At 41.0% G+C, this 21,694-nt stretch overlaps 1 protein-coding gene across 5 annotated transcripts in view; it reads left to right on the forward strand.

The window, feature by feature from the left end:
• RUNX1 (RUNX family transcription factor 1) overlaps positions 1–21,694 on the forward strand; it is a 204,281-nt gene that overhangs the window by 149,774 nt on the left and 32,813 nt on the right. For 4 of the 5 annotated variants that reach the window (XM_030578270.1, XM_030578286.1, XM_030578276.1 and 1 more), the window contains one exon: positions 17,255–17,446. The exons of the other annotated variant lie outside the window; for it this stretch is intronic. In XM_030578270.1, the coding sequence (XP_030434130.1) occupies positions 17,255–17,446 (192 nt within the window). The remainder of the gene's footprint in view (positions 1–17,254; positions 17,447–21,694) is intronic. 5 annotated transcript variants of the gene reach the window in all.

Genomic DNA, 21,694 nt, shown 5'->3' on the forward strand with positions numbered 1-21,694 from the left:
TTTCTTGTCAGTTTCACAGCTCCAGCATAGAGTCATGAAATTGGCAAGAATGACAGCCAAAGGCTGCTGTAAGTAACCCTAACTACACCAACATCAGCCCTATCCCTCTTGTGGAGGCAGATTGGTTATGTCTGTGTATTACGGCTCATGTATTAGGAAGCAGGGCTCTAGTGTCTACACTGACATAGTTAGGTCGACATAAACTGCCTTATGTTGACCTAACTGTGTAGTGTAGAGCAGGGCAAAGAGGCTGGCCAGACAGACATTATCCAATTCTATTGCCAGCTGGCAGCATTAACAAGAAGACTGAGGCCAGTATTCATTCTCCACCTTTGATCAATTGTGATCCACCTTTGATCATTCAGTGTATTTAAGTGCAGAACAGCAGCTTGTCCAGAGGCTAGTAAGTGATTAAATCCCAGCTGTAAAGATCAGGGATGAGATCATACCTTTCCATGGAAAAACCTATGCAAGGTGCCTCTGAGGAAGGAACTCTCCAAGGATCCTCTTATGGAGACCTTTTCATTGGGTGATTGCCCCTCCTTCTCTCCCAGGTATCTTTTCTGGGAATTCTTCCCAGGGCTGGAGAGGAAACGTTGTGTGTCTGGCCAGTCCATTTCTTCCCTTGACCTGTGCAGTCTGTTCCCCACTCTCTACACAGACCCTGGATCCACAGAGCACCTTCCACAGGGCTTGGAGGAGAGTGGGCAGTGCCCACAACTGGATGATCCCTCTCTTCATAGGCACTGACTCTGTCGGTGTTCCGGGGCTGGAGCACCTATGGGAAAAAAATAGTGTGTGCTCAGCACCCATCAGCAGCCCTGTGGATCTGCTCCTCCCCCCGAGCCCTCCCACCCCCACTCTGCCATGCGGATCAGCTCCTCTCACTCCCTCCGAGCACCTCTCGCCCTCTGCGATCATCTGGGATGGGGTGGAGACTTGGGGGATGGGGTGGAGTGGGGCAGGGTCTGGGGCAGAACAGGGGTCGAGCACCCCCCAAGAACTCAGAAAGTCATCACCTCTGCCTCTCTTTCCCAGGGAAGCTGGGAGATCTGTGCATAAATGGTCCCCTGTGCATTCACATCTGGGATGGATGATCTCACTGGGTTTTTATACAACTACCATTTTTAAACCTTGCTTTAGGGCTTGTATACAAGGAAAAACTATTGCATTGCTTTGGAACCTACTGTATTGTACAACCTGACTTGACAATATATGTTAGATTTTGTCAAGTGAGGGTTAGATAAAAGCTTTAGGTCCCAAAAGTGAAAACTTATTTTACTAGTTATATTGCACTAATCTGCTAACTCCCTAGAACCCTATAGAGTAAATTAATTATGATAAATTAGTTTGGGACTTCTGTGTCTGTACTCGGTTTCTATTAAACACAGCTTTGACTGAAAGCCAAAACATTTTTCAAGTCGTTCTTTTTGTCTCAATGAACTAAAATAATGTTAAACGCCTTCAAATCCTTTCTTTCTTTCTTTGGAACTGAGACTAATTTTTAAGAAAAGATTGCTATCAAACTGTAATGTAGAAATCACATGTGAATAAGTGGCTGTGTCACCATCATAAAATGATGGTACCCCCCAGGGTTTCACCGATTACTTATCAGACCCTTTCATTCACCTGGGGATTTATAATATTTCACAAATTATTTGGCAGAAAATTCAAATGAAAAAATTAAATGATATTTTTGGCTTGCTAGACAATAAAATGAGAGAGTGAGTCAGAATCTTATTACTTCTCTAGAACCAGTTGTGTGCTAAGCACTTCACAGATCATTTGTCCTCTAAAGATCAGCACCCAGCATTGCTAGTTACTTTTAAAAAATCTTGGCCAAGGTACTTTTCCCCTAAGAGCTTCCAATGTAAATAGATCGTGTATAGACAAAGAATGAAATGAACACAAATGATTGAGCACGGATGTGTGCATATTCTGTATTCATGTATTTTCTTGTATTATTAATACTTAGTGGGGAGTAGGATTTCTGGGTTTAAATTATGAGTACACAACAAAGACTTTTTAAACAGCTTATATAATTTTCATATAGAAGTGTACAGCAGCAGTGTGAAATTACAAAACATTCTAGCTCAAATCTCAACTATACAGCTTAATATGTATGTTGTCTTTATAATTTCATTACTTGTGTTCTTTTTACATTTTTTTCCGTATGTGAGTCATGTTGGAGAAACCATTGAGGAACAGTGACTAAGTTCAGCTTTAAGCAGAATAAAACACTGCACTATGTGAGCATACACAAAAGGAAACATGGCATGCTGAAGAAAAGATATCTTAACAGATGGAAAATGCAGGCCATTCCCAGCAATCTATCAGTCACTGGGATTGCTTTGCATTGTCCCAGAGCAGCAAGGAAATATTGGCACAAAAGATAAAATTCATGTCATGCAGATGCTAATTGTCCCTGCCAAGTATGTATACTGCCTCTTCCACCCTCTAATTTTTAAAATTATTTTGTTAACAAAACCATTTTGCTGTAGGGTGTAATGAGAGCAAGAGAGATAAAAGAAATAAATTGTGTTGTCAGTTTGTGACTAGTGATAGTATGTTCTGAAAAGAATCTGAATTATGACGAAATAGGTCTGCCTATGACACACACATGTTTACAGGATGGCACTGAATTATAGCAGCGTGCTCTACAAGGGCTTGCATTTTAGGACCATCTGGAAGACGTTGTTGGTATGGAATGTTGCTGGCTACCTGCTTGGCAATGGCAGCTTCAGAGGTTAATATTAAGTCAATTCTTCAAAGTCTGAACTGACTTCTCATTGAAGGTGCAATTTCAGGTATTGAAACTGATCTATAAGGGCCTTTGTGGTTTGGATCCTGGCTACCTGAAGAGACCCCTTCTCTCCTCTCCTTATGTGATACTGCAACAGTTGAGGTGTTCATGATAGTCTCAAGATTTGAATGTCTTGTGGCCAGTGGCAGGGTATTCTCAGTGGAAAGCCCTTTACTTTGAAACTCACCACCAGGCTGGTAGGGCCTAAGTCTGTTGACTTTCAGGGCATGGGACAAGGCCCATCTATTCTTAGACCGTAACAGAGTAATATGACTGGTAATTTAGATCTATTCAATGTGGGGTATTTTTCTGCTGTCATTTATGATAGACACCTATTTTATAATAATATAAACAGCTTTATAAATGATACACTGACATGTGAGTTTGCATTTCACTGAGAAAATATTTTATTTTAGGAGTAAGCTAGGTATAGTGACTCGTGGTGTGAGACAGGACATGTTCCAGTGGTAAGAGCATGAGACTAAGGGCTTGTCTTCACTATGGGGTAAGTCAACCTAAGTTACATGAATAACATGAATAATGTAGCTAGAGTAAACATAGCTTAAGTTGACTTACCCTGGTGCCTTCACTGTGCTGTGTCTATGGGAGACACTCTCTGTTCGACTTCCCTTACTCTTCTCAAAGAGCTGGAGTACTGGGGTTGACCGGAGAGTGCTCTGCCATTTCTGCAGCAGCGTCAATCTCCCCATAGGGAAGACCAGACCTAAAAGACAGTAATTCCAGAGTTCTAGTCCTTCCTTAGCCGTGCATCTATGTGTGATCTTTGGCAAATCTCTTAACCTTTTTGTGTCTTATATTTTTGTTACCTCCACAATGGTAAATTAATACCAAGATTTTGTTTACAGTGAGGTTTTTGCACCAGTGAAGGTAAATTGATGTAGCTTCACTATAGCAAATCCCTAGTGTAGATATGCTACACTGGTATAAGCCATGACTTGCAGCAGTGCAACTTATTGTGGGATAAGTTGTACTAGTGTAAGTCAATATTTATGCTTTTGTAGATACACTTGTGCAAAAAACTTCAGTATATACAAGCTCTACCCATCTACATTCCTAGGAGTTTTAATTAGCTAATTGCAGCACCTACTTCACGAGAGGATCAGTCGACTGTTGTTTGTAAAGTACTTTGAAGATGAAACAAGAAACACACAGATTACTTCACCGATCAAGTAACCACCCGAAACACACCAAGAAATCTTCTGTCCAGGCACTCTGATACTACAGAACATGCTCCAAGGAGAAAGTCCGGGATACACACCTTAACACACTTAAAACCTCTGGTGGAATGCCCTTGTTTGGTGAAGGCAAAGTAGATTGCAGATATCCCGGGAGAACTCGCTTTAATACAGGAGATAAAGACCTCTGACTGCACACTGATAGTTGTCCCCTACACCCCACACTGGAACCCAAACAGCCCTCCAACCTCCAAGCTCATCATTAGAAGCAAACTCCCCAAGGACCAGGACACCAACTCAAAGCAGTACCAGACTCTAGCATAACAACAGATGCAAAATCCCAGACATATCTCCACTGCTATAATGATCGATACCCCCTATAACACACCTTTCAAGATCTATGGGTCATACACATGCCTATCACAATATGTGATGTACCTCATCCAGTGCATTAAATGCCCCAACGACAACTATGTAGATGAAACAAAACAATCACTACGCTCTCAAATGAACTCACACAGAAGAAAGATAAAAGACAGAAACACCATTTCACCCATGGGTGAACACTTGTTACAAAATGATCGCTCCATATCTGACCACTGAGAGGAAACTTACACAACATCTTCATGAGCCTAAGAGCATAAATTCGTAACTCTGATAGACACCAAAAATGATTTGTGGCTCATTACAACAATCTACAGCTGTAGAAGTGTTAACTGCCCACTTCACCTTGAATGGTGTCTTGCAACATGTGTTTACTCCTTATCTGTTCCGGCTTGTATTTAGCTGTGGCACTCTGAGGCTAGGTCTACACTGGGCGGGGGGAGGGGGGAGGAGGAGAAGGTTGACCTAAGATACACAACTTCAGCTACGCAAATAGCGTAGCTGAAGTCGGCATATCTTAGGTCGATTTACCTTGCCATGAGGATGGTGGCGAGTTGACCACTGCTGCTCCCCTGTCAATTCTGCTTCTGCCTTTCAGCGCAGTGGAGTTCCAGAGTCGATGGCAGAGCGATCGGGGATCGATTTTATCACATCTACACTAGATGCAATAATTTGATCCCCGATAGATCAATACTACCTGCCGATCCAGCGAGTAGTATAGACATACCCTGAGTCCTTTTCCCAGACATCAAGAAGAGCTCTGTGTAAGCTCAAAAGCTCATCTCCCTCACCAACAGAAGTTGGTCCAATAAAAGATATTACCTCAACCACTTTGTCTCTAGTTTTGCTAACAGTACAAGTTCCTTTCTTACATGAGCAGTAAATGAGAGGATGTCAGATATATAGCAGAGTTGAGGGAGTATAGGGAAGGAATTGCAGTAAGAATGCACTTTGTTATAAAAGTTATTTTAGTTGTTTTTTGTAATCATCAATTCATCCTACTTGATCCATCTTTCTTCAAACTGTTCAATTTTGAATCTAAAACAGTCACCAAATCTTTCAATTTCTCTTAAATCTTTTCATTCTTGTTGACCTAATTTCTGTAGTGGGTATTTGCTTTTACAACCATAGTTCTCATTTATTGACGGTAGTGCATATTTTACAGTGTTTATTTGTACTTGTATTTGTATTCTGGGATCTTCAGACATATTCAACATTGGTCTAACTTGGCTCCCATTGAAGTCTTGGTAGAACTCTCAATAAGGTCAATTGGAGCAGAGTTAGGCCTGTGCAAGTGCATTTGAAAATCCCTCCCTAAAAAAGCAGTAAATTCTCCACTTCCTCACCAGATGACTCTGCAGCACTGCCAAACCGCTGCAGTGCACAGAGGAGAGGTGATCATCATTTATCCAAGGAGAACCTTGTAGTATTAAGGCTGGTGAACAAGTACGTCTTTCTGACTGTTCCATAGGAATATGGGGAAATACCAAGTAGACTTGTGTGTAAGCAAGGCAACCTAATCAAGTTATTTTATTTAACATAATATATTTACTTTAGCAGGCAGAAGAAAGAGCACAAAGTAGACAGCTGGATATATACGTGTTGATTGTTCCTTCTCACTTAGGAACCATTCCTATAGAGTGCTGAATACTCTCAACTTCCGCTGAAATCAATGTTGAGTGAGGTTGCTCAGCAACTCACAAGACTGGGAAGTTTAACTCTTTCAGATTTTATTGGTCTTGTCTTTCCTTAGTCTTCCTTTGTCATTAAGGACCATATTCTGATCCTTGATTTAAAGCCTCAGGCAATGAGAGGTTCAAGCTTCTGTAGGGGCCCTGCAGGGGGTCGGGGGAAATGGAATCAAGCCTTGGATGTGCTGTGCAATCAACTAACTGCAGTTTCCAGGCTGCAGCACATAAACTGTCTATGTGCCTACCACATAGGGTGGTTAGCCAATGGATCAATATAGTTTGTGGACCTACTGGCATTGCCTCTGTCCTGTTCTGCATCCTCCCCCAAATGCCTTCTGCACTGCTGTTGAGAGAGCTGCCCTGAAGCAAAGTCCAGTGGTGTGTGCCAGGGAGTTCCACCAAGTCCCATAACACATCTCCACAGTCCATTTCCTCTCTCCACCTCCATGCAGCAGAACACCTGTGGTTCTTCTGCTTTCTAGGCCCTGTCACTTACTCCCAGAGCTGGGCTAGGAGTGGGGAGTTGTGCCCCTGAGAACCGGAATTTAAAAGCAAAAATTGTCAAATATTCCTACACCACGCTGTGCTATTCAAAACAATCTGCTGTAAATGCAGAGCTTTTCTGGAGTCCTGATTAGTAAGAAGTTTTCTTAGTTATGGAGTTTAACAGACCGGTAGGCACTCAGGGTGAAGGCATAGCTTTGTGTCTGCACAACGTCGTTGCTTCTCAGTGAGCATCCATGTTTTTCACATTGGGGTTAATTTCCAGAAGTAAAAATGCTTTTATGCTGGAGTCAGAGCAAAACTTGTCTTCTGGTATTAGACGCTGTAGTTGTTTCCTTCATGTAGACACACACAGAAACACTGGAGGCTGTCATCGTTGTATCCTTCTCTGATACACTGGAATGAACAAGTTCCTGGAAAAGGAGTCTGTTCCAGAGGTGATTCAGATTCTTGCCTTTTGCCTATTAGCCACAATGGGCAAAATGAAAAAGCAGTTGAGTTTTAACAAATGTTAAAAGGTGTTTCATGGGGGCTAGGCTGTTCATGTTTTGGTTGTGCAATGGCCTCTGCCAGAGGAGTTCGACTCTATGTCCTAAGAGAGCGAGAATGGTGTATAGAGGAGGCTGCGTACTTCTATCTGTGAAGTAACTGAGAAAGATTTGTCTGTCCTACAGCACACTCTGTCGATATCTGAAACAATATTAGCCTGCATATCACAGAAAGAGCAACTTGTTTGTTCTCCTTAGCCCTGAACAGGTGAGGATTAGTATGTACAAACGGAGGAGGGGAGATATGTGAGGGAAATTAAACCAGCCAGTGAGGGAAAGTGCTCCCATTTCTTTATACAGCATCAAACTTTTCATCCAAAGTATAATAGTTCGAGGCAAGGAACTAATTTGATCAGCTTTCTAAGACTGACTGATCAGGAACTGTAAGCCTACGGTGTAACCTTAACACAAACTGGCGGAAAAGTTTAGGCTGTAACATTGACTTAATTACTAAGAATCTGCGTGCCTTTCCTGCCTACCCACTGCATTATGGGCTGGTCTTGGTTACCTGCTCTACCTATCTTCACAATCTAGCCACGAAAAGTTTTGGTTGACCACATCACTTCCCTGTTGAAAGTTAATACTGTTTGACTCATTCTATGCTGCTAACACCAAGCCAAAGAAAACAAGCTTAAAGAATAACTTGCTTGTATGCAGTTTGGAAACTACTCAGAGGCTCTGCTTTCAAAATACTTTACAGTAGCTTACTATATCTCTCTGCAGCTGCAAAGAAAATAAAGGAAATAAAAGTGGTGCAAAAATATAAAATAAAGACTAGGCAGAAGCACAAGAAATTTATGAGCTCTCAATGAGCTGGAATCTTGTTTGGGCACTACATAGTATTACTACAGTGGAGGGACTGTTAAGTCAAAGAAGAAAATGTTCAAACCATTTCACTGAAAAGTCAGGTATTCTGAACTATTGCACAGCAAAACAATCATGAGTTAAATTATTTTCCATGTACTCAATGAATGCAAAGATATATATGTATTTTGTTCAAGGCAAACAAATAGTGTAGCTAATTTTTTCAGGGGATTATGTTTTCATGTGTTGTCCAAGTTTGAACGGTAAACATCTAAGGTGGGAAAATTCACTTTTCCTGTTGTAATTCTCTGTAACATGGCTTAGACTCGGAGCATGAACAATGGTTATTACAGCAATGCAGGCATAATCCTGTAAAGTGGATGCAGTCAATGCTGACGGAAGACTTTTTCTGTAGGGGAAGGAATGCCACATTCCCCCCCCAAAAAATAAAAAATTGGAGATATACCAATCTCCTAGAACTGGAAGGGACCTTGAAAAATCATTGAGTCCAGCCCCCTGCCTTCACTAGCAGGACCTGTTTTTGCCTGAGATTCCCTAAGTGGCCCCCTCAAGGATTGAACTCACAACCCTAGGTTTAGCAAGCCAATGCTCAAACCACTGAGCTCTCCCTCCCCCTAACAACAGTAACTAGGTTGATGGAGGGACTCTTCCATCGACAAAGCTGCACCTACACTTGGGGTTAGGTGGGAATGGGAATTTTTCCTTAACTAACTTTAATTTTAGGCCAGGTCTTAGATTGTTGTCATTCCAGTTGAGGCAAGGTAGGATCAGGAAGTATATACTGCCTAGAGTAATTAACTCTCCCAGGTTCCCAGTCTGGTACCTTTTGCAAGCTCTAAAATGTACTGATTAAATCATTTAACCAAAAAGGAATAACAATGTGAAACTAATGTCTCTCAGTATGAAACTAATATCTCTTCAGATTTTTACTTTGGACAGAGCTATCATTTTATACTTTTATTTTGTTTCCACACCTGTTCATTTATTCATGTTGCCAGCAATTATGTCTTAGGCCACATCTACATTCCAGGGACTATAATTTCATAGCTAAAGTGCTGTAGCTCTGCTGGCGTAACCCTGTAGTGTAGACGCAGCCTACAGCAATGGAAGTGGTTTTTCTGTCAGTGTAGGAATGCTGCCACCCTGAGTGATGGTAGCATTCTTCCATCAATCTCACTATGTCACCACTGGAGGTACGCTGGCATAGCTATTGTGCTCAGGAGTGTGGATTTTTCACACCGCTGAGTGCAGTAGCCATGTTGACCTAACTTTTAAGTGTGAACCAGGCCTGAGCCCCATGTCTGGAGTATATTTTTAAGGCAGTTTTTGTGAGGAAGAATGCCAACAATAAAGAAATAAAGGAGGCTTTTGGCAGTGTATTTCTCGTGTTCTAACCTTGGCAGGGATTAGCTCTTTTAAAAGTACATATGTTGTGGTTAAAAAAAGTAAGATGAGGGTATAATTTTGCAAACTAATGTAATTTCCATGAACTGATTCTTCTTTAAAACATTCCATATGCTCTGTTGTATTATTGTTATTTCAGTGAGCTGGCCTATTTCCACATATGAACCTTGTGTTGCTCCCAACAGTGATGCACAAGCATGAGTACCAGCCTCAGGGCAGACAGTTAAAAACCAGGGCACAAACTCCAACTTGTTGGTGAGTTCTGAACTTAGATTTCACCAATCAGCTACATCAAGTGCAGAACTTCAAGCACTTTAACAGCCTTAACATGGAGTCCCAGACAGTCCTCTCTGGTACTCCGGTCTGTCTTGCCACCCAGGAGAGTGTATCTCTGTGATAGATGGCCCCGTGTAAAATGAATCACAGCAATATTCAGGGTACTCCTCATCCCAAAGGATCAGTCCCTTACCCCAGGTCAATTGCGCTTTAGGTCTCACACCAGAGACAATGCTTGTAGCCAGTCCTCCAGTAAACTATATGAAAACTTATTAAATAGCAAAAGGAAATTAGAGAGGTTTTTACAAGGTTAAAGCAAGCACACACAGTCACACAAATGAGTTACTGTCTTAGGTTTCAAAAGGTAATATAGGTTTCTATAATCAGCAAGCTCCATTTGTCCTTTAGGGCTAACCCAGGCTAAGCAGCTGGAGATCTCTTGCTTATTCCTAGAAATACCTTGCCTCTCCCTCCCCTTAGAATCCAACATCCTTTGGTTTGGGGGTTTTATGCCCCTCCTGTTATATGCAAACTCAGTTGATGGGAGAAGTCCACTTACATGACTCATGGGGAGAAGAGCAGAATAGGCTTTAGTCCTTTTGTTGCTGGTGTCTCAATCAACATATAGGGAGGGTAAGATGCAGCTATAGCCTGTCTGGTATTGATGGGCCTTCTTTTTTGGGAATGGCGTAACAATTTCTGTAGAAAAGCAGCTCTTCACACCAGTTAGTGTCCCTCTCCTGGATGGCAATTCACACTGTCACAGAGGCTCACCATACAACTACTCAAATATTACATAACCAAATGGAGCACAGATGTTACAAGTGAGATTAATGCATGCAGCAACTCACAAGCATTCAGTAAAGTCTAAATACTAAACACTTTCTTATAATTCCGATACCTATTTTATCAATATTAACTCACAAGTGAGCCAGTCAGATTCCAGCTCTGTATCTGTCATTGTCCTGATGAGACATGAAGACCTTAGCATGAACTGGCACCTGGCTTGCCAGCAGCCATATCTATATATGTCACCATTCAGTAGAAACATTGGTGGAGGAATGGGAAGCAAAACAAATTCCCTTTTTGTTGAGGTTTAGGTAGGATATATTCTAGCTACCAATTAGTGCTGTACAGCAAGGGCTCTCAACCATTTTCTTGCTGAGGCCACCCTCAACATGCTATAAAAACACCAGGGCCCAGCAGGGGCTGTGGGCCGGGCGGGGGGGATGGGGGACCCTTGGGCATAGACCTAGTTTTACTTCTATTTGGGGGGCAAGGGCTCGAGCCAGCTCTGCAAGGCGGGATCTAGGGAGGGAGCACCACCTCCACTCAGGAGGCCACCCAGCCTGTCTGGGCTGCGGGAACGTAACCAAAAAATGTAACTCCAAGTGGGGACTCAGTTCAAAAAGTTTCAAAACCGCTCAGAGTGCAGGGAGAGGGGTAGCTAGGGCCTGTGCGCATGCAAGGAGGTAGCTCGGGGTGTAGGGAGGGGGTAACTAGGGGCTGTGGGCGGGGGGACTCCAAGTGTGGGCTTCCAGCTTTGGAGGTAGGTGCTGGGGCTTCTGGTTCAGCCCCCTGCTTCTCTTGGCTTGTTGGAGGGGGAGGGAGGAGTTTTCCAGCTTCAGCCCTGCCCTGCTCCCAGCTTCAGGGGCTTGGGGGCGGGGTGCTGGCCTTAGCCCCGTGCCACTCCTGGTTTGAGGGGGGCCGCCAGCTTCATCCTTGCACTGTTTCCAGTATTGGGGAAAGGGGTGCTGCCTTCAACCCTGTGCCACTCCCGGCTTCAGCACTGGGGCTCGGGACACCGGGTTTCAGCCACAAGGCTTCGCGGCCCCCCTGAAAGGGTTCATGGACCCCCACTGGGCCGCGGACCCCTGATTGAGAACCACTGCTGTACAGTACTTGTTCACCCAACATGTACTTTTTTTTAACAGAATAGGTTTAAACAGGAGGATGGGAAAAAAAAAACATGGAAAACTAATTTAACACATGTACAAGTTGGATTATCAGGGTGGAGAAATAGAAATGCCCAGACAAGTTCAGGAGCTGCCAAAAGGCAGCTAAGGTTGTGAAGTCTGAGTCCCATAGTAGAGAGTGATCATAGTGGGAATGTCTAATATCTATACATGCTTGCAGATACCCACAAAAATAAACTGTCTTCCCAAAAGGACTCCAAATGGGTGAGGTTGGCTTTGTGAATGGCCAAAGAAGATGCATCTAGGAATGATGTCACAGTATCAGTTAGTTTGTATTTGGCTTTACTCTGTGGTGACATCACTAGACATTCCACTTTAGGTGACCATCTGGATGCCAGTGAGTGCTCAGGCGAATGTAACACATACATAATATCCAGCCTATTCATGCACTTCCCAGCACCTACAGGTCTGTGGTCAGTTTGGATATGATGGATGACTGACATAACTGAATCTAGTCAGAATTATAGACACAATGCAAAGCTGTTTGGGATAAAACTGTACCTACCTTGATATTACTACCATCTGGAAGGTGGATGTTAGGGATGTATACTACTTTAAAAAAAAAACCACAACCATTATTGCTGCCATGTGCTAAATTGAATGCATGATTCCCTCCTCCACCCACTTTTTTCTCACTGTAACAATAATTGGAACTGAGATATAAAACTGAAGGATATTCCTATCTATCTTCTGTAAATCATTGTCATGTTGTTTACTCATAAATTGGCTTGGAAGGATTAGCCTTTTAATGGTCAATGTCAGTAAATGTCGATTTCACCGTCTGCACACAAACTGATGGAGAAACAATTCCACTGAGGATCACAGAAATGTATAGGTAGGCAAAGAAAGAAAAACGCTGCTTGAAAACTTACAAAGTTTTATTTAAGGATATTTACTTTGCATGTTTTGACATGTGATGTTAACAATTTGTGTTGTAATGGTTATGAGGCTTTAACTTTTTGAATTTCAATGTCTACTGTCATAAAATAATTCTTGTCTGACCTTCCCTCTCCCAATGTACCACAATGGTGAAAATTTTAATTGATAAAAATTGAAAAATGTGCTTAAAAGTAAACATAGATATTGTCCATCGGAATTATTTAAAAAATAAAAATTGAACTCTGCCAAGGCTATTCTTAAAGTAATATGCAATTTCAAAGAGGAGTTAATGTAGCTTGAGGTTTTGGACTGGAAGACTAAACATATTTATATTTTATATCTTGTTATCTTCTCTTCTTTTTTCACCTGATTCTGTAAATATAAATATAAAACAAGTTCAAAGAAATAAATAATAAAATGAGTTTAAAGGAAGATAACTCTGGAGTTTATTTCTTTTTGCACACCTCAAGAGGCAGCTAGAAATGCTGACATTGTATCCCTATGGCCAGCCACAATATTAAACACTAAATGAGTAAACATTTACAATTAACATTCAGTGTGCAAAAAAATGGGGGCTGCCAAGATATTTTCAAAATCCAGTGTTTCAGCCAGATGGACTCAGTTCAAGCTGAATGATCTACAGTCTCTTAAAGCCTATAAAAGTGCATTTTCCCCCATTAAGAGGAAAATGACTTTCATGTTGTATTTCAGTAAAAATATCAGAAAAGTTAGTGTTTTCGCTATGCACCTTATTTCAGATTCTGTGCAAAGAAGATGACATTTAAAAGGGATATAAAAAATGGGATTCAACCAGACTGGATGCCCTGTTTATTCTAAATAGAGTCCTAAATATTGCATTAATAGCATGGCCTTGCAGTCCAGGAAAAAACATGCCACCCCTTTCTTCCCTCTCTGTGTTCAAAGGACACTTGACACAACAGAGCAGAGGGAGTTTTGAGAAGGCAAGGAATGGAGGATTGGGCCCCAATGTCAAGTATAATCTATCATTTGGCACTACAGGCGCTGAGCCCGGTTCTCCTCTTTCTTACATCAGTTTTCCACCTCACTGATTTCAGTGGAGTTACTTCTGATTTACACAAGCTGGAGTGAGATGAGAATCAGATTCTCAGGGCCAAATCCTAAACTGCTATAAAGCACTGCAGCTCCATTAAAATCAATGGAACTGCACCAATTGATAGCAGCTGAGGATCTGGCCCACAAGATAACAAGAAGAAGATTGTTAAATTAGCTAACCCATGTGAGGGGGAAACAAATCACTGTCTGGCAAGTGACCTGCCACAAATGATTCTTTTATAACTACAGAACACCTAAACATTTTGATGTTCACCCTTAATATTATTACCTCTGTTATTTTCTCCCTGCCTCTCTGCTGTGACTGGTTCCCTTTGTTGCCTTTAACCTCAATACTGCCACTATTTTCATGGGCTATAAAGTGTGAGAGGACTGCTTTGTGACTGAATTCCTGTTCCGTCATTCTCCACCCTCTCATAGAGAGGAAGGATGGTTTTGTGATTAAGCACTAAATTAGGAGTCAGGAGTCTGCCACTCACTCTGTGACCATGGGCAAGTCAATTCTTCTTTCTGTGACTCAATTCCCCCATCTATAAAATGGGGATAATAATAAATCCCTCCCTCACAGAGATGATATGAGGATACAATTACCAATGTGTGGAAACTGCTCAGAGTAAAGCTAATAAATAGATACGTCATTCTAGCAATGCTCAGCCCATGCCTTTTTCTAGCTTGGGGAAACCATTTATATTAGTTATATTTTTCTGATACTGCATGCTGATACTGTAGGCTTTTGTGAAGTTAAAGTTCTTATACTGCTGCCTGCCAAGGTCATCTAGTAGAAAAAGGCTGAGTAGCTCAGCTGATTAAAAAACAACAACCCACTTTTGCAGTAAGTGGCACTTACCTGAAATGACGTTTCCAGTGATACCTCAATAGCTCCCGTCACAAACCTGCCACACAAAACAAATGATAGTTTCCTCAAGATGGAGCCAGTGGGATCCCGTAAATCTTCTAAATAACATTTACATCAATGGAATTTTAAAAGTCCCAGTTTGAATCCTCCCCTTCTAATCCGTTGCTCTTGCCACAGAGATTCCTGCTGCCAGGCTTTCACACTGAACTACACTGCTAACTTAGGCCACAGCTACACTACAGTGGCACAGGTTTGCCATTATCGCACATTGATGGAAAGGCTTTTTCTGTCAATGTTGTTAATCCACCTCTCAGAGAGATGCCAGGCCAATGGAAGAATTCTTCTGTCGACCTAGCCACGTCTACACAGGTGGTTAGGTTGATCATAGAATATCAGGGTTAGAAGGGACCTCAGGAGGTATCTAGTCCAACCCCCTGCTCAAAGCAGGACCAATCCCCAGACAGATTTTTACCCCAAATCCCTAAATGGCCCCCTCAAGGATTGAATTCACAACCCTGAGTGCAGCAGACCAATGCTCAGACCGCTGAGCTATCCCTCCCCATACATTGTATAGAGCGCACAATTTTTTCACAGCCTGGAATGACGTAGCTAGGTCAATCTAATTTTTAAGTGTAGACCTGGCCTTAGAGAGAGGATTTTGTGAATGGGTTTAAAGAACCCGAGGTACTGGAGCAGGGGCACTCTCACAGTGCTTAAAGTAAATTGAAACAGGAAGGGGAGCTCTCATCTCACCAGCTTTTATCCAGCCCTCATCCCACTGACTTCAGTGGGGTTACTCAAGTGATCACCAGGTATTTAGGGGTTGTACAGACAAGCCCATAGTTTCCATGCTACAGGAAAAATATGTGATGTCGTGAGAGCAGCACCTGACAGAGAAAGAGGGAAGCTAAAGGGATAAAACATTACACAGAGCACTAAATTAAAAGCATAAACTGATTGATTTGAACTTCAGATTGAGAATAATGTATATTACGGCAATAGACTGAATCCTGGCCCAGGACCTTCAATCCAGCAGGCTCATGTTAAATATAATCAGAATGTATGAGACATTTTTACATATGTACACAGCTTGCGTGACTCAGTGTGTTTGCATTCAAGTCAAGTGCCATAAGCTAAGGACTTGAATCAGAATCCAGATTTGCATTGCTGGCAAATGAAAGAAAGTTGTGTTTGAACTACTAAAGTGTTGGATGAAAGTCTTTCTTTCTTTTTTTTCCCTTGAAGCCTTCTTAATGATAAAATCACGACTCTGTACTGTGTCTTTTTAATTTTTTTTTCCCTGAGATAATTTATAGTGCAGTGTGGAATCTGAGAAAGTGCAAGCTGTGCCAAAGGGTCTGGCAGGAGGAAGAAAACTGAGCCAGTGAAATTTGGAACCATAATGCGAGTTATAGAATTTAATTTTAGAATTGCAGCTACTGGGAACTGCTTTTAAATGTACATTTCCCCTCTAGAATGAAAAAAATGCCTATGTCTTGATTAAAGTGTTGTTAGAGCTGTGGGAAAGAGTGTATTATACAGTAGGGGACAGACAAAACTGTTCAAAGATCACTTTCTGTTCATTTGGTGATATGTCTCAGGTGCAACATTGATAGCTATATGTTTATATTTTAAACACTGGCAAACAGGGTTGGTCACTCTCAAACAGGACCACATTGAAACCAGTGACCTAGAATCTTTCATTTCCATTCAACAACATGATGTCGGGCTCTAATGACAAGATACTTTGACGGTGAGCTTAATCATATAGAACTGGAAGCAAAGGGACAGAAATGGGATGGAAAGTGGTGACAATGTGTAAACTTTTAGGCAATTAGTGAATTCCTCTCCACCCCCAGGAAGGGGGAAAGAGATGAAGCAATGTTGTCCTTTCATGATGCTCTTGTGCATCTGAACAGGGCTTTCATCCCCTGAACCAATAGGCCTTGGAAGTTCTGTGCTGGATCTATGCCATTCCCCTGCTTTCTGCTTTCTCCAAAGGCTGTCTCCCAAGCACACATACTCTACACCTCACCCTCCCACCACCAGCAGTCCCACAAAGTTTTACCAGGAGGCTGGAGCAGGGCTCACCAGGGCTTCCCCCATAGCCACTGGCCTTGAAACTCCCATGGGATGGTGGCTGAGCATACTGTGCACTGGCTTACACCACTTAAGATAGCAATGAAAGCATCAGAATTATCTAGCAAGAAGATGTTCTTCAGGGCACAGCAGGGGAGGGGACCGTCCAACTCTTAATGTTTTGGAAACTCCCGATATTAGTAAAGACACTTTGTTTCCCCATAATTTCCATTCGTTAAACACTGTTTCTTGTATTCCTTTCCTGTTTATTTGTAAAGAACAATTCCTAAGGCATCCTAGAGAATTATTTGTTTGGGGTTGGAGTTTTATTTCTGTAGTATCATATACTTGTCTACTTGCAGTGAATTATGACAATCTAGGTTTGAATGCTTGAGGAACTACTGTGGTACAGGTTTAGGTCAGAAAAGCTGAAAATATGTATTTTAAAGGCCCTCACCACACCAAATGCTCCTTTTTTATATACAATAATAGGGATAATAGGGCGCTGTGACTTGTAGCAGATTTTTTTTGCGAGTAGTCCATACTTCATAGGAGTTACACCACTTTGTGATACAATTATTGTGCATGACTTGATTGTGTCTCCTGTTAATACGGAGCAAATAGTTTTTGCTGAATTTCAGATGGCCACTAGCCAGTTAGGTACATTGCCAATGGATCAAGGGAAAAAAAAGGCATATGTCAGTGAGATTTTCTGATCTTTTTCCCCCCCTCCCACACTAGGACATCGTCAGAAACTAGATGAGCAGACAAAGCCCGGGAGCTTGTCCTTTTCAGAGCGTCTGAGTGAACTGGAGCAGTTGCGTCGCACAGCCATGAGGGTCAGCCCACATCACCCAGCCCCCACACCTAACCCACGAGCTTCTTTGAGCCACACCACTGCTTTTAACCCTCAGCCTCAGAGTCAGATTCAGGGTAAGTACGTGAAACCCTCCCCTACAGTGAAGGAACCGCTGTTGGTCATCAGAGTCTTAACACAGTTTGCAGTACTAGATGGCCCTTCAGGATGCTTTTCCCCCTGCCACAATGTTGTTTTGGTAACCAGGAGATGCATGGAAGACAGCACAGTAACTATGATGGTAGGGAGGCCTACATGAAAAGCAGTTCTTCAGGACTTGAGGAAGAGCGCTGTGTAGCTCGAAAGCTTGTTCCTCTTATCAACAGAAGTTGATCCATGAAAGATATTACCTGCCCCATCTTGTCTCGCTAATGGCAATGCCATTTCCAAAGGTCATTTGTGAAGTTTTGATTAAACACAGTGGGAGGAAAATAAGGGTGAGAAAGGCACATAGAACAGATTTTCTTTGCTTACCTTACAAAGCTGTGAGCTTTTTTCTAACAAGTGACAATATTTTTTTTTAAAGTCTAGCACCTTTTGAAAATGCATCTACTGTAGCAACTTTCACTTGGACAGTAGAGTTCATTGTGTTATCCTCAGATGTCTTGGGACTGTAATTCTTCAAGCCTTCTTAGAAAAAAAAATCTGTGTTCTTGGATCTTTTTGTATATGTAGCTGTATTCCCTGATGAATATTTAGTCAGTTAATTATATGCATGTGTGAAGGAGACACGTCAACAGCTTGCAGTGGTTTTCCTAAGAAACCATTCACACGCAAAAGCTCTCTCAGCCCATTGTTTAGCAGAGAAGAGCAATCTAGAACTAAGTACTTGCACTGCTAGAAAGAGCAAACGTGTGATAAAAGGATATTCTATAGCTTTTATTTGAATTAAAACTTCTTACTTTGCATCCATTAAATCAGGTGAAATTCAGTGGGCATTGAATCGGATAACTATCCTGATAACTACTGTATATTTTACAAAATTGTCAAAAATGCAGATGCATAATTAAACACATCTAAAATTAAGGTAAATGACCGTATTTATCTTAGCAAATGCTGTTGCTTGATGAAATTGAACTTTGTCCTTCCAGTCAGAATGAAATAGATTTGATCAAGCTTCTCCCCTGATGTTCTGTATAGAACTAGTTATAGTGGTTTTAAATCAATAGTTTTTCTTTAGTGTTCTATTTTTAAAAATCTGGGTTAGTGTGCAGCACTCTTTGCACTACTTGTAGAAAAGTGTATTACTTCCATAACTAAAGTGTTCATTATGTATCCTTATCTTCTCGGGCCTGATCGTGGGGCCATTGAAGTCACTTGCAAACCTCCCATTGACTTCAGTGCGTATGGGGTCTGGGTCTGGCCACTACTGAGAAGTAAGTGAGTTGTTGAATGAAGTCAACATGCTATCATGAATTGCATTGCAAAAAATAGTATGCAGAAAAGTTCATGGACCATAAAGGTCCTTCCTGGAGCTGCTCCAATTTACACCAGCAGAGGATCTGGTCTTACGTCTCTAACGGCTTTAGGCAGTCACCCTTGCTTAGAGTCTGATTTGGAGAACAAAGTAAGTTTGATTTCTTCTGCCTTCAGATATATGCCTATAAAAGAAAATGAATGTATTATTATGGCTACTTGGGTTAGAGGTATTAGTAGCAGACTTGCATTCTTCAACTACTTTGGAAAACTATATGCGTAGCAGAGTATCAGGTTTAACGTCAAGTATCCCTCTTTTCTTGTTCTGTTTTAAAACTCTTCAGCAGTGCAACTTCGGAGCAATATAACTTTTTCACATTCCTCTAGGGATTCAGCTGTTACTTCCGGAAATGTATTTAGTATATTGCTTTGCTTCTTAAAATACAATTTTGATACATTTAGCCTGTGAATTTATAGGAATAGGTCAGAAAATGAGTGCAATTGAACTGCTAATGTTTCCTCATTGATATTCTCATGCTACATCATCTGTTTAGTTGTTTTTTAACCCCTCCATGAAAATTGCACATTAGCCTGTCCACAATTTGAACAGCTTGGTGAGACTTGTAGCCACTAACAGTAAAATAAGGCTAAGGCTAAAGCCTCTTTCGGTCAAAATTTAGGGCTATTTATGCAAAGACTCCTTTTTGTTTACACTCATTTTGAGGCCATGCTATCCCAGCAGTGTAAAGAGGCTTTCATGTCAATGAGAAGCAGAGCTTTGATATATTTCTCAAAATCAGAAGAATGTCTGATTTCCAGACTGGGCTCCAATGTTACATTTAAGGAGCCAGGTCTTTGAGGGTGTTTTTTTTTTTAAATAACATCATTAAATTGCAAAATATAGCCTGACAGAAATGAAATACCTCTGACATCTTCCATATTATTACTCTGCTGATGTGTAAATATTTGCAGCTTCACATACTTTATGTAACCACCTATTGAATGAAGAGAGCATTAGGCTTTTTATAGACAAGAGAAAGGTATAGTGCAGGCTTTTAATTGGTGGTTTTAAACTTTGCTTTAACTCACCCCAGTATGAATCACAGGCTACTCCTCTGTTCATCAGAATCCGACTTTTTTTAAAAAACAACTAACTCAAAATAGACATCTTGGGCTAGTTCATAGATTTAAAGGGGCAGGTTGCCATGCCACTAAACCACTGTTTATTTGTTGAGGTTTTCATCTATAAAGGGCTTGAGGTTAATTTTAACTTCCTATTTTACCAGGTCTTGAATTTGAACATAAAGCTGCTTGTGTCATGGATACAAGTCCATGCAAGTTAGGAGATCATAAATTGCTGTAATCAAGTTTTATGCTTCTTTCATATCACAAGAAGGGAGAAAGTACACCTGTTCATTTGAAAGATCTAACCATACCAGTTCACCAACAAAAGCTGGTGGGGGGAGAAGAGCGGTTACCACATCACACATGTTTCAAGTTGAAAGATTACTTTGTGCTAGTACCAAGCCTATAATGTTAACGACCTGACCTAACATCCCAAAAACAAGGAAATTCAGTTAAGGCTGAAAATCCAGATAACTATTCAGCCTTAACTCACTCCCTTTTTGTGCAGAGAAAACAAAGAAACTAAAAACAGGCAGAGCAGTGTGAGCTGGGCCCAGATTGTTGCTTTTGAAAGGTTAGGTATGGCCTTTTACTATGATTTAAGAATATACTTTTGTGATTGAGTTTCCTGTGGTGTCATTCTGGACTAGTGAGTAAATATATAACTAGGAAGTTTGCTATTCATAATGTTGACTGGAGTAGGTGGATACATAAAGAGAAAGTTTTAAAAATATGGATTATATGGTTCTATTACAATTTGTCTTGTCAGGGCCAACGTAAATATTTTTAAATTTGTAGATCATTGACCCAAGAATCTTCTCCTGTGGGGCCATTAGAGTTGAGCCAATGCACAGTATCTACCATAAGCCATTTTAAGAGGTAAAATATGTTTACATATATTTCCAAGGAAAGAACTTCATAGTTTTGGTTAATTTAAATTAGCCAAAACAGTGTTTCCAACTCACAATTTATTAATCACCCATAAATTTGAAAAATAAATAAGAGAGAGCTATTTTTCCTGTCTAGAAAAAGCAAATAATCATCTTCAACAACACACTTCTGGTTCTTTTTACACCTTGATAGCCTTAAAAAATCAGAGCTTTTTTAAAAAAACTGTAACTTAATATGTTAAGTTTCATCTGGGACTACATTTTTATGGCCAAGTTTAAAGACCCTGGAAAGAAGAATTCATAATTAAAATGTTGACAGACTTTTAACCAATGCTGCAGTTTATAAACAAAACAAAGACTTTTATTTATTTATGTGCTTATTTTATTAATGTAAAGATCTACTCTTTGGATGAGTAAGGAACATTAAAACTGAGATTTTCTTGTTACCACTCAACCTTTTGTCTTCTCCCAGTATGCTTTGTTTAAGAGACATTTCAAGGTCCATACTATCATAATCTTGTTCCACTGAAAATAGCCCTGTTTATCAGGGTTCCCATGTACTAAAGAAACACTGTAGTGGAATCAAGAACTATGTGTAAGCACAAGGAATTTAAATGGCTTTGCTCCTATTACAACTGTATCCTGTCCCAATTTCCCCCCCCCCACTTTTAAATCAGCTTGATAGGTCATAGGCTAATAGTTTGCAGTGTTGTTGTAGCTGTGTTGATCCCACCTTGTTTCTCTAATAGGTTAACAGTGTTAGAAGTGTTCATAGGGTAGGGTTTCAGAATGGCCCAGCAGTCAGTGACATTTGCTGCTGAGAATCTCTTTGGCTTAAGTGTAAAATGTAATTTTTAAGACACTTTAGAGAGTTCGAATTGACTGATATCTTAC

This window comes from Gopherus evgoodei, chromosome 1 (genome assembly GCF_007399415.2).
Source record: "Gopherus evgoodei ecotype Sinaloan lineage chromosome 1, rGopEvg1_v1.p, whole genome shotgun sequence".
Lineage (NCBI taxonomy): Eukaryota > Metazoa > Chordata > Testudines > Testudinidae > Gopherus > Gopherus evgoodei.